Source organism: Spinacia oleracea, chromosome 6 (genome assembly GCF_020520425.1).
Source record: "Spinacia oleracea cultivar Varoflay chromosome 6, BTI_SOV_V1, whole genome shotgun sequence".
Lineage (NCBI taxonomy): Eukaryota > Viridiplantae > Streptophyta > Magnoliopsida > Caryophyllales > Amaranthaceae > Spinacia > Spinacia oleracea.
This window is the reverse complement of record NC_079492.1, coordinates 110674541-110688826: the sequence shown is the minus strand read 5'-3', so window position 1 is coordinate 110688826 and position 14286 is coordinate 110674541. Positions and strand designations below refer to the sequence as shown.

At 40.0% G+C, this 14286-nt stretch overlaps 2 protein-coding genes across 2 annotated transcripts; both read right to left on the bottom strand.

Moving 5' to 3' along the window:
* Positions 1 to 960: 960 nt before the first annotated feature.
* Positions 961 to 1968, bottom strand: LOC110780437 (uncharacterized). The gene has a single exon (XM_021984826.1). The coding sequence runs from the start codon at positions 1966 to 1968 to the stop codon at positions 961 to 963; it is 1008 nt and encodes a 335-aa protein (XP_021840518.1).
* An 8070-nt stretch (positions 1969 to 10038) lies between these two features.
* LOC110797754 (3-ketoacyl-CoA synthase 12-like) lies at positions 10039 to 11792 on the bottom strand. The gene has a single exon (XM_022002868.2). The coding sequence runs from the start codon at positions 11603 to 11605 to the stop codon at positions 10181 to 10183; it is 1425 nt and encodes a 474-aa protein (XP_021858560.1). The 5' UTR covers positions 11606 to 11792; the 3' UTR covers positions 10039 to 10180.
* Positions 11793 to 14286: the final 2494 nt, after the last annotated feature.

Below are 14286 nucleotides of genomic sequence, written 5' to 3'. Positions count from 1 at the left end.
GCTTTCGATTATGGGTGACTCCTTTTTCTGCCTTTTTTCCTTCTTGGGCAACAGAGATTGCTCCCCCTCTGACTTTGGGGCTTGGCCTTTTGCCGGTCTTTTCGTTGCTGCCTCCCTTGTTATATTCATGGATGGGGTCAATCGGCCTGGTGTTTTTAATGCCGTCAAGTAGCATGATCTTGCCGACTCTTGACTGCCTCGGATTCTCTCAGCTTTCTCAAAATTGGACATGTATATCATGGTTAGATGGTATGTCGATACCACTGCCTGCGCGTCGTGGATGAATGGCCGGCCCACGATGACGTTGTATGCAGCTGGCACTTTGATTACCAAGAAGTCTACCATTAGGTCCCTTGCGGTTCTCCCCTCTCCAATCTGCACCGGTAGCCTGATGCTACCTTCCGGAAAGACAGTGGCTCCGGAAAATCCTATCAATGGATAGTTGACTCGTGTGAGCTCCTTCTCGTCTATTTTCAGCTGAATGAAGGTTTCCCAAAAGATGATGTTCGCCAAACTTCCTCCATCCACCAGTATTCTTTTTACTGGGAAGTTTGCTATTTCAAGGCCCAGAACCAGTGGGTCGTCGTGTGGGTATATGATTCCGCGGCAGTCGGCAGGGGTGAACGAGATGCTTGGCATGACTTGGGGTGTCGGCCATTTTCTGGCGCTGTGATAGTTTATCAGGTGGCGGTGTTCGCCCAGGCTTCTACCTGCTCCACTGATTGTTCCTCCATGGCACGGTCCGCCGGATATGACCCATACTGTCGGCCCTTTCTGGCCATTGTTTCTAGCCTCTCCGCTGCGGCTGGTTTCTGGTGCCTTTTGTTCTATTCTGAGTGGTGTTTGGGTGGATGGTAACCTGTTGTTTGTGTTATTGCTCTGCCGGCTGCTATTCTATTGGTTGTTGTTGTTGTTTTATCGGGCTTTATATTGCGTCAGGTAGCCTCTCCTGATCATATCTTATATGTTATCTTTCAAATCTCTGCAGTCTTCCGTATAGTGCCCACAATCGTCATGGAATGCACAGTACTTCGACTGTGGTCTGGGTTTGTCGCTCATTGGTGGAGGCCTCTTCCAGTTTTCGTTCTTGTTGACATTGTAAATTGCGGCTCTTGGGGCATTCAAGGGGGTGTATTCATGGAAAGTGGGGTAGGTGCTGGTTGACTGTTTCCGGTGATCTCTCCCTCGGAGGTCCCTCCTCTGATCATCCTTCCTAAATCCCCTGTTCTGATTTTGCAGCGCCGGCTGAGCCAGCCTAGGCGCGACATATCTAGTCGGTGCCGACTGATAATGGTTTGAGATTGTCATCAGTTCATCACTTTTGATGTATTCATGGGCCTTCACCAGTGCGCTTCCCAGATCCGTGAAGGATTTCCTTCCCAAGTATTTTTTGAACTCGCAGTGGTTCATTCCTCTCATCAGGGCCACCACGGCTATCTCTTGTTGCAAGTTTAGTATGCTGGTGGATTCGTTGTTGAACCTGGTGAGGTAATCTCTCAAGGACTCTCCGCTCTTTTGGGTGACTGCCATCAGTTCTCCTGACGTTTTCTTTCTCTGCTGCCGACTGATAAACCGGAGCATGAACTCTGCTTCCAACTGCCGGTAATTGTATACTGACCCCTTTGGTAATCCCTTATACCACCCGGACGCCACTCCCAGCAGTGTGGAGGGAAACACTTTGCAGCACATGGCATCGGAATCTGTATACAGCATCATATGTTGCTCGAATGTGTTGCAATGGACCTCTGGATCGGTGGATCCGTCATACTTGTAGAGTGGGAACTTCAATTTCTCCATCGGTTCTTCCAGAATGTCCGCGCACAGGGGTGAGTTTGCAGATTGGATGGTGTAACGGCGCGGCGCGTATCTTTGAGGTGCTTCTCTAGTCTCCTCGATAACCATAGGTTCTGGCCGACTGCGCAGAGCAATCGCCTGGTGAGTGTTGGGGTGTTGTTCGTGTTGTACCATGATCTGTTCTCCGAATAGGTTTTTTTATCGGCAGTCTCTTCCTTTTTGCGCCGACTGGTGTTTCCGTTGCCTGGTTTATGATTGTCCTGGGTGCGGGTTCTGTGTTTGATTTTCTTGCTGGCTTCAGGGCCGACAGCGCGACCATTACCGCTCTTGCCGTAGCCAACTGTTCCTTTGAGAACTGACCGGCGAGTTCAGACGGCATTTGCGTATTATCTGGGCTTTCGGGCTCTTCGTCTGAGTCGTCGTCCTCGACTGAGTATCCAACACTAGTGGAAAAAGGGTCATTTGCATCGCACTTTTAAGCACATTTGCGTCGCACATCGTGCGTGGCAAAAGCTCTCGACGCAAATGACTAAAAGTCATTTGCGTCGCACATTTGTGCGACGCAAATGAACCTTATTTGCGTCGCACAATTAGCTAATGTGCGACGCAAATAACTTTTCAGGCATGGTGCTGAAAAGTCATTTGCAACGCACATTAGCTAAATGTGCGACGCAAATAAGGTTCATTTGCGTCGCACATTTAGCTAATGTGCGTTGCAAATGACTTTTCAGCACCATGCCTGAAAAGTTATTTGCGTCGCACATTAGCTAAATGTGCGACGCAAATGACTTTTAGGCGCAAAAAAAAAGTCATTTGCCACGCACCATAGCTTAATGTGCGACGCAAATGACAATTTTAGCGCCAAAAAATTAAGTCATTTGCCTCGCACATTGAGCTAACGTGCGTTGCAAATGACTTATTTTTTAAAAAAAAAAATTCGTTTTTTAATATTTTAGTTGGAAATTCCGACATGATCGTCTTTGAAATTAGACGCTTCATTCCCAATACCGGGAATACATTTATAATTAATACCTGTCACTAAAGTTTACAACGTAATTAACGTTCCCAATAAAAGGCAATTAAATTCGTCATAGATCGATCAACCAACATGTTACAACAAACATAAAATTATTACAACAAAGGTACGTAGCTAGCTAGAGATCAAGTTCATATTACAAATTAAGCTAAAAATTCGACATTTTTCATGAAGTAATCTGCCCAAAAATCTTTCACCTCATTAATCTCCTCCGGTGAATAAGGCAATGTTCTTGAAAAATCCTAAAAAAGTGTAAATAATTCAATTTATCAACGATTGATCAATATAATAGTTTTGTGTACTTCAATTTATTATATAAAGTACGTAGTTTATGAGAACATACCTTAGTAAGATCTTGACTATTACCATGATTCATTATTATGTCGTACATAAAACGCATGACGTAGTAGCCACAATCTAGTGATCCCGGTTGTTGAGCACACTAAATGCATTAAAATAAATAACACAAGTAAAATTTCTATCACATTGTATGTTATAATTTTGAAAAACTTATTTCTTAGGTAAATAATAAACTAATTATATATATATATACCTGTGCTGGAATCCATGTTAATTTAGTTCCCTTAGATTGTCCACCTAGTCTCTTGTAACTCCGAAAAGCACTACACATTCGATAAAATATGCAATTATATATACTTTGTTTACACATGTAAATGCAAAGAATATTTTACATGTAAGTGCAATTATATACTTTGTTTACACATGTAAATGCAATTATATACGTAGTAGTCACATTTAAGGCTAATTGGGTCGTTCTAGGTCATTTTTAGGCAAAAATGATGTTTTCGAACCCAACTTTGAACCAAAGAACCTAAGAAATGTTTTCAAACTTATTACACGTCTCATATGCATAGTTATAACTTTCTAAGTCTCTTTACAATCTATTATTTCACATTTAAGGCTAATTGGGTCGTCCTAGGTCATTTTTAGGCAAAAATGATGTTTTCGAACCCAACTTTGAACCAAAGAACCTAAGGAATGTTTTCAAACTTATTACACGTCTCATATGCATAGTTATAACTTTCTAAGGCCCTTTACAATCTATTATTTCACATTTAAGGCTAATTGGGTCGTTCTAGGTCATTTTTAGGCAAAAATGATGTTTTCGAACCCAACTTTGAACCAAAGAACCTAAGGAATGTTTTCAAACTTATTACACGTCTCATATGCATAGTTATAACTTTCTAAGGCCCTTTACAATCTATTATTTCACATTTAAGGCTATTTGGGTCGTCCTAGGTCATTTTTAGGCAAAAATGATGTTTTCGAACCCAACTTTGAACCAAAGAACCTAAGGAATGTTTTCAAACTTATTACACGTCTCATATGCATAGTTATAACTTTCTAAGGCCCTTTACAATCTATTATTTCACATTTAAGGCTAATTGGGTCGTTCTAGGTCATTTTTAGGCAAAAATGATGTTTTCGAACCCAACTTTGAACCAAAGAACCTAAGGAATGTTTTCAAACTTATTACACGTCTCATATGCATAGTTATAACTTTCTAAGGCCCTTTACAATCTATTATTTCACATTTAAGGCTATTTGGGTCGTCCTAGGTCATTTTTAGGCAAAAATGATGTTTTCGAACCCAACTTTGAACCAAAGAACCTAAGGAATGTTTTCAAACTTATTACACGTCTCATATGCATAGTTATAACTTTATAAGGCCCTTTACAATCTATTATTTCACATTTAAGGCTATTTGGGTCGTCCTAGGTCATTTTTAGGCAAAAATGATGTTTTCGAACCCAACTTTGAACCAAAGAACCTAAGGAATGTTTTCAAACTTATTACACGTCTCATATGCATAGTTATAACTTTATAAGGCCCTTTACAATCTATTATTTCACATTTAAGGCTATTTGGGTCGTCCTAGGTCATTTTTAGGCAAAAATGATGTTTTCGAACCCAACTTTGAACCAAAGAACCTAAGGAATGTTTTCAAACTTATTACACGTCTCATATGCATAGTTATAACTTTATAAGGCCCTTTACCATCTATTATTTCACATTTAAGGCTATTTGGGTCGTCCTAGGTCATTTTTAGGCAAAAATGATGTTTTCGAACCCAACTTTGAACCAAAGAACCTAAGGAATGTTTTCAAACTTATTACACGTCTCATATGCATAGTTATAACTTTCTAAGGCCCTTTACAATCTATTATTTCATATTTAAGGCTAATTGGGTCGTTCTAGGTCATTTTTAGGCAAAAATGATGTTTTCGAACCCAACTTTGAACCAAAGAACCTAAGGAATGTTTTCAAACTTATTACACGTCTCATATGCATAGTTATAACTTTATAAGGCCCTTTACAATCTATTATTTCACATTTAAGGCTATTTGGGTCGTCCTAGGTCATTTTTAGGCAAAAATGATGTTTTCGAACCCAACTTTGAACCAAAGAACCTAAGGAATGTTTTCAAACTTATTACACGTCTCATATGCATAGTTATAACTTTATAAGGCCCTTTAAAATCTATTATTTCACATTTAAGGCTATTTGGGTCGTCCTAGGTCATTTTTTGAAGGATGGACCATTTTTTGAAGGATATTGCTCTCTAAGAAAGTTCATGTGCTCAGCCACGTATGGATGGACTTCACTAAGACTTTGCACCACAAACAGCTCAACCTTACACATCATTTCAGAACTGATTGATATCCTTTTCTTGCCAATTGTACCTTGACCCCCAAGTCTCCCATCATGTCTAGACTTTGGTACTCCGACTTCTTTCAAACGTGCCATATATTGAGAAACCCATGCAGCAACTTCCTCCGCGACGGTTCGTTGGACAATACTAGCTTCAGGTTTGGCCGGATTCATCACTCTATCTTTCAAGGTACCCATTTCCCGTTCAAAGGGATACATGTACCTCATACAAACTGGCCCACAAAGCTTAATTTCACGAACAAGATGAATAATCAAATGAGGCATCATGTCAAAGAATGATGGCGGAAAATACTTTTCAAACCGACACATGGTCTCAAGTACATCAGCCTGCAAATCATCCATTATTGTTGGATTGATCACCTTGCTACAAATTGTGTTGAAAAAGAAACACAATCTTGTAATGGTATACCTCACTTGTGGCGGCAATATCCCTCGAATTGCAACCGGCAGCAATTGTTGCATCAACACGTGACAATCATGAGATTTCATTCCAACTAATTTCAAGTCAGACATGGACACAAGTCTACGAAAATTTGAAGAGTAACCGGCAGGAACCTTTAAGCCATGCAAAGACTCACAAAAGCTAACTTTCTCCTTTTTAGACAAGGTGAAACAAGCTGGGGGAAGGTACCAGCGTTTTCCCCTTTCTTGAGGTGCCAACTCGGAGCGACCCATAGCAGCCATATCTTGTCTAACTTTAGGCCCATCCTTCGTTTTCCCTTGCATATTCAACAATGTCCCAACAATGGCATCACAAACATTTTTCTCAATATGCATTACATCCAAACAATGCCTAACTTCCAAATCTCTCCAATATGGGAGATCCCAAAAGATAGACCTCTTCTTGTAACCACCACTTGGCTGACCTTTATAAGGCTTACCAAACTCTGTCTCAATGTCTTTAACCCGTTCATAAACCTCACACGCACATAAGGGGGCAGGAGCTTCTTTCATCTCCAATTCTCCATTAAAACTTCCTTCTCTTTTCGAAATGGGTGATCTTCAGGAAGATACATCCGGTAATCCATGTACACATCTTTCCCACAAAATTTTAGGCGCCTCGAGACCAAATCATCATGACAAACTGGACATGCCTTCTTTCCCTTTACAGAATACCCTGACAAATTTCCATAAGCCGGGAAATCATTTATCGTACAAAAAATCATGGCACGTAAAGTGAAATTGGTTTTGGTGTATGCATCAAACATCAACACCCCTTCATCCCACAACAATTTCAAATCTTCAATGAGTGGCTCTAGATACACATCTATGTCATTTCCGGGTTGTTTAGGCCCAGAGATTAAGAGCGACAACATGATGTATCTACGCTTCATGCATAACCAAGGAGGCAAATTGTATATGGTGAGAAGAACCGGCCAAGTGCTATATTGGGTACTAAGTGTCCCAAATGGGTTCATTCCATCCGTGCAAAGACCAAGCCTGAGATTCCGAACTTCTTCCCTAAAGACCTTGTACTTTCGATCAATGTTCCTCCATTGTGGAGAATCAGCAGGATGCCTCATTAACCCATCTTTCTTCCTCCCTTCGGCATGCCACCTCAAGAGTTTTGCAGTTTTCTCTTCTGAGAAAAGGCGCTTAAATCTTGGTATAATTGGAAGATACCAAAGCACCTTAGCCGGAGAAGGTTTCTTCTTAGTTGATGTTGCATCATTCTCCACGATCTTGTAACGGGACAATCCGCATCTTGGACACTCATGCAGATTTGCATACTGCTTTCGATACAACACGCAATCATTTGGACACGCGTGTATCTTCTCATAATCCATACCCAAAGGACACATAAGCTTCTGGGCCTCATAGTTAGACCTTGGAAGTTTGTTTCCTTCAGGAAGATTACCAGACGTGGCCTCCAAAAACTGTGAAAAACTCTTGTTGGTCCAACCGTTTTCCACCTTTAAGTTGAAATATTCGATGACGACACCAAGTACAGTTTGTGTAGAACCAGGATATAATGGTGTTGCGGAAGCTTTGATTATACTATCATACATATGGGGACGCTCAACGAAATGATGGTCTTCCACATCATGCATCATATCATCTATCCTATCTTTCTCCTCTTCTTCCTCACTTTCAACACCAATATCATCCTCAATTTCATTATCATCACCATTATCACAATGATTATGCTGACTCGAGCTCGGCATACTAGAACTTGCCCCATGATCTATGCTCTCACCATGCCATGTCCACGTCGTGTAGTTACCCTTAAAACCGCGACGAACTATGTGATCAACAATATCATCAATATCCCGATACCCCCTTGAATTATTGCAATCACAACAAGGACACAGAATTAAACTTGATTCATGTTCTGATTGATGTTTCAAGGCAACCTTAATGAACTCTTGAATCCCTTGTAAGAACCTTGTAGAAAATCGTTTACTACCATACATCCAACTCCGATCCATTTTCAACCACTAAAGATAAAACAATATGACCAAATTTTGTCAAAGGTTAGAATATAAACTAGGCTATTCATATCATTATAAATCCATGGCTTCCAACAAAACCTACCATAACTAATAACAAGTTCCCATAGTACAATTCATTTCACATCACAAATTCACAAACCCGAATTTTGTATCAAACCCAAAACATCATTTCATAACCTACACAAACCATCTCATAAACCTACACAAACCCAAAAATTCATTTCATAACCTTAATTCAACAAAACCTAATTGTAATAAACAAATAATTTCAACAAAACCAACTATTACAATTCATCAAAAACTACAATTAAAATTCAACAAAACCTAAATCTTAAATGTGCACAATTAAAATTCAATTAAATAATATCCACAATTAATATTCAATCTTAAAATTCAACTAAAATGTACCATTAAAATTCAAACATAATATCCACAATTATAATTAAAATGCACAATTAAAATTCAATTAAATAGTATCCACAAAATAAAATTTAAATGTACCGAATTAATCTATGGAGCAATTGAAGAGAGGAGGGCCAGCGGCGTGGCAGCCGACGGCGTTAGCAAGCAGCGGCGACAGTATAGGAGGAAGCGGCGACAGTGACCTGTGAAGAGGCCGGGGGTTGAACGACGATCAGGGGGCGGCGACGAGCAGGAAGTTGGAGGACAATGAGCTGTGCAAAGAGGAGGTTGACGCGGCAGGAGGACGAACAGCAGGTCGAGGAAGACGGAGGTTGACGGCGGAGGACGAGGAAGGCCGAGGACGAGGAAGGCCGAGGAAGTTGGAGGAAGGAATTGAAGCAGTGAAGGGGTGAAGCTTTTGCAATTGGGTTTCAATTTAGGTCGCTGTGGAATATCGAATTGGAGAGCTAGCGCCAACAAAATTAAATTTTAGAAAAATTCAAAACATCATTTGCGTCGCAGAATTACTAAACTGCGACGCAAATGACTCTAGGATGCCCCCCAGAGTCATTTGCGTCGCAGATTAGTAAATCTGCGACGCACTTGATTGAGTTAATTGTGTCGCAGTTTTACTAATCTGCGACGCAAATGACTCTGGGGGGCATCCTAGAGTCATTTGCGTCGCAGTTTAACAAAGCTGCGACGCAAATGACTAAATTTTATGCTAAAATTTGTCATTTGCGTCACATGTTCAGAATGGCGTGGCAAATGCGGGGATGCAAATAAGCCTTTTTCCACTAGTGCAAGGACATGTAAGGGCGTTGCTGTAGTCGTAGTTTTGCTGACTACCGACTGGCTCCCTAGCTGGGGGGTGGGTTGATCATTGACGGGTGTTATGATTGGCTCTGCTGAAAACAGCGTGGATTTCAGCGGGGTTGCTGTTTTTGTCGTCTGTGTACTCTGTGGGGTTGTTTTCGAGGCCTGCTTTTTACTTTTCTTATACGAATCCGACTGCGTACCTTCCATTCTCAATGGTGAACTTTGATGGTTTGGGGGTTTGTTGTTTTTTTTTTTTATATATCTGGCTGTGGGTTCTGCTTACAAGTGGGGGTCCCCTCCTTTTAGCGCCAATTGTTCCGGTAGTGGACTTGGAACAGGAAAGAGATGACTGGGTTCCGACTGAGATTGCTGACTGTATCCTGCACAGTGAAACCGTTAACTAGCCTCGGGGGTGATCCGAGAATTACCCCTCCGATGCTTAAGTCAGATTATGCTGATAGCTCTGTAATAAATGCTTATAAGAATGATTGGGGTGGAATTGCGTACCTTTGGCATTGATGGGGGTCCGTATATATAGACGGGTTATTTGTACGGAAGATCCGGGTTATTACCCGTTGGGTCCGGATCCTCTCTTTCGGCTCTGATAGGTGGATGATGTCAGAGCAATGCCGGCTGGGATTGTAAACCCTGAATACCGACTGCACCCTTGGTGCTTCTTATGAATATATGCCTATGTTACGGCTTCCCGTACATACCCAATGACTAATGTGTATTTGAACATGAGTTACTGATCGATTGAGTACCCTTAATTACTTAGCTTCACTTTTTGAAGCACAAATACCTGAATTACCTGGGCAACAAGTTTGCAATTAATACGTATGGAATAATGGATATAACTTACAGTAAACAGTAAAACTTACGTACAGTGACAAAAAAAAGGATGACTTCCTTTGAAAGTAAAAAAAAAAAAAAAACTTATATAGGGCTAACTATACGTTAATCTAAGTGTAATTAATATAATTCAGTTCATCTTTTGACGGTAATAATTCAATTTATCCTGGTAATCCTCTGGAAAAGTAGTAGAATCTTCATTTTGGATCCAACCAAATTTGTCCAAATAAGGATTAGCCAAACTCTTAGGAGGGTAATCTTGGATACAATCCTTCCAAACATTGTCACACCCATCTAAATCTCTAACCACTTCCCACAAACAACTATTACATTTAAACCCTGCCCCAAAACTAACCATCAACACTCTCTCACCTTTCTTGAGCCTTTTCTTTGCCTCCATATACCCCAATACGTACCATAAGCTACTCGCTGACGTGTTCCCGAACCGATGAAGGGTCATTCTCGCTGGCTCAAGATCGTACTCTCCTAACTTTAGGTTCTCTCCTAATCCTTCTATAACGGCTTTTCCACCGGTATGCAAGCAAAAATGGTCTACCCCTGTTTTAAAGTTAATTACGGGTTTAGCTAAACCCGCTTGCTTGTTAGGTCCGGTGATAAATCTCCGGACCATAACCGCAACCACAAATCGAGCCACTTCCCTTATTGGTAATATTTTGGGGGCTAACTCCTTGAGATTATCAACCAAACAACGGGCTGCAGACTTGGGAAGGCTTTTGCTAAGGTGGAACCCTAACCTCCCTAAGGAATCCTCCATTTGTGTGCAACATCCGTACGACTCGTCTTTAGCCCCATGATGTGTCCGTACAAGACACTTGAGTTTTAACATTGCCTTCTTCCTCAACCCCCACTTGTTGGTCAAGAGGATAACACCCCCACCCGACCTAAAAAGACAATTGGATAAGATCATGGATCGGTCATTACCCGTATACCAATTCGGGCTTAGAGATTCGGATGTTACAACCAAAGCATAACACTCTTTTTCATGTTTAAAAACATTTTGAACAATGCTTATTGAAATTAAGCTAGCACTACACCCCATTCCACTAAGGTTGTACACCTTAATATCATCCCTCATTTTGTAATGGTTTACTATCCTTGACGCCAAGGATGGTACGGACGCAAACATTGACACATTAACGACTAAAATGTCGATTTCTTGCGGGGAAATTCCGGATTTAGAGAGGAGTTTTTCAACACTATCGTGAAAAAACTCGTCCATCTCATCGAGGCTATCATTAAGAGTCGGGCTTTCTTCGTGGCCCATAAGTATGTTCCTTGGGGCGTACGTTTGCTCCCCAATGCCGGAGCTAACGGCCGCCTTGAGGAGGAACTTGTACTCATCAAGGCCCAAGTTTTTGTTACGAGTAATGATCTCGCCGGAGAATTGTGTGCTTACTTTCCGATCATCACTAGGTTTGTAGCATTCATAGCTAAGTATGTAACAATCTTGGTATCTTTTTACAACAACCCATTTCAGAAAGTGGAAGAGGAGAAACATACAAGGGAAAAGGAGTATTAACACCAAGTAACCCATTATAATTTTATTTTTTGAGAGAAATTGAAGCTAAGGAATTTCTATTTTTTTGGTGTGAGGTAAAGATAAGAAGAGAAAGCATTTAAATAAAAGAAAAAAATAGGTAACTTAGGAAACTAATAAATATAAATTGGCCAAACCAACTTCTACCAACTAATTATGTGCATGAGTTAGGTCACAAAAGAAGGTTCGAAGTAGTTCGAACATGTGAGTGAAGAAGACGAAGCTAGTTAGACCTTCAATCAAAAGGTGAAATATTAATGGTTCATGTAGGGACCACCTTTACGCCCTCAATAATGTCCAACATTTGGCAAACATAGGGAGAGGTTTGGATAATAGTGAAATTGAACAAGGCTTTAAACTGCTGTCCAAAAAATAAAAACAGAAAAATGCTTTAAAGAAATTAGTACATACAAAGTACATAAATTGTTGTATTGCTGTCAAAAAAAAAAACGAAGTACATAAAAACATTAATAACTTGAAGAAGTATGATTTGTTACGATATCTCACCTATAATTTAAAGTTTCTTGTCATAATTCATAAATGAAGTACTACGTATACGAAATCGGATTGTATTATTTGTATTATTATTTGTATTAGCTTGTCAAGTCTTTAAGGAGTGCGTTCTTTCTTAGGAGCCGGAGGTACATAGTATTGCACAATGTAGTATAGAGTACTCCCTCCGTCCCTTAATACTCGTTCCGCTTTTCTTATAAAGTCGTCCCTTAATACTCGCCCCGTTTCTATAAATGACATATTTCTACTAATATTATATTATTTATCTCATTTATCATGGACCCACATATATTCTTACTTCCTAAAAAAATCATTAAAAAATTTCATCCACCCCATCCTTCCCCCCTTTATTTGACAAATATCGCACTAACTATATTAAAAAAAATACATCATTATCAGCTACCACCTAGTAAATGAATAAGTCAATTAAATTACCTAAAATTTTGTGTCGATCAAACCGGAGCGAGTATTAATGGACGGAGGGAGTAGTATACTTCTTAAACTACTACTATAATGTAGGTTAAAAAGTACTCCGTAATACCACTACAAGAAATTGTACTATTAACGACGGGAAATCACGTCGCTAAAGGCCAATAATTGTTTATTAACGACGGGATTTTCCGTCGTGAATCCGTCATAAAAGGGGGCCGTCGTTAATGGAAAATCCCGTCATTAACCTGTCGTAAAAGACATTTGCGACGGTTGTTCCCGTCTTTGTTGAGTTGTTATCCCCGTCGCAAAAGCCCTTTTACGACGGAATATTTACCCGTCGTTATTAGGTTGTCATAAAAAATACAAATTTTTGTAGTGTTATATTTTGAATTTTTGATAATATACATGGTTTAAGGAAGTGATCGGAGTAAATTGTGGTAAGTTTAGAAACTAGTACTTTTGAGGTTTTAGGTTCCTCACTCAATCACTTGGCTGTTTGTTTGACTTATTCCTTGTCTATTATAATGATTTAACAACACTATATGTTACGTACTTGTTTGCTGGTGGTTGATGCGAGAGGATTTATAAATTATAAATTATAAATTATAAATTGGGGATATTCCGTACAATCTATTTAAATTTCGGTTTTTTCATGAAATGCCCCCGACGTTTAAAGAAATTCACCAAATACCCCTGCACTTTTCATAATACACCAAATACCCCTAATTCAAAACTTAATACACCAAATATCCTTGATGACGTCATCAACTCCTAATTAACCCAATTAACATATAATTAACCCGTTAAGCTCCAATTAGCACATGTCTTTTTCCTTTTTCTCTTCCTATTCTCTTTTCTTTCTTTCCTACTTGCTTCTTCCACCTCTGTATCTTCTCTCTCCTTCCCACATTACCACCAATCCACCATAGAAACCACCCGACACCATTGCTCGCCTACTGCTGCCCGCCGACCTCGCTCCAACCACCATCCCATCTCCATCTCGTTTCTCATCTCACCCATTCCCTTCTATTTCTCTCCCCACTGCCATGGAATCACCATTGGAGTTAGTTCAAGCTTTCTCTCTCCTCCATGTTGAACCTTCAAAATTCCCCAATCAAAATTCACAATTCTCCAATTGGATTCCTCAATTCTCCAATTAAATTCCCTAATTTCTATAAGAATTAAATAAACTCAATTCTAGAAAAAAAAAAATTGGTAGATAAACAAAAGTAAAAATCGGTGAGCGGGATTTCAAATTACCCATTTGTCTTGTGTCGACCCAATTTGAAGCTAACAGCAATCTCAACATCATCCCTTGTTGCACCAACTTCTCGGTGAGCGGTGGTGCAGTAAACGGTGGAATACAGAGGAGAAAAAAAGGGGAGGAGAGAGGAAGAGGGATGACCGGGTTTTTCTTCGATTGAGCTGAGCTGCGAGACAAGGAAGGAAGCAGAAGGAGGGAGCTGACAATGAAGGCGGTGGTGGTTAATGGCAGAAGGGAGGGAAGAGAGAAAATAAATGGGTGGGTTATTGGGTTATTGGATAGGTTAATTAGGTTTGTTAATGGGTGGGTTGAGTATAGGAGTTAATTAGGGATTAATTGAGTTAATTATATGTTAATTGGGTTGATTAAGAGTTGATGACGTCATCAAGGGTATTTGGTGTATTAAGTTTTGAATTAGGGGTATTTGGTGTATTATGAAAAGTGCAGGGGTATTTAGTGAATTTCTTCA

What these genes read in the sequence shown, in the direction of transcription:
- LOC110780437 (XM_021984826.1), bottom strand. Translation starts at nt 1,968, where the DNA reads ATGGTACAACACGAACAACACCCCAACACTCACCAGGCGATTGCTCTG.
- LOC110797754 (XM_022002868.2), bottom strand. Translation starts at nt 11,605, where the DNA reads ATGGGTTACTTGGTGTTAATACTCCTTTTCCCTTGTATGTTTCTCCTC.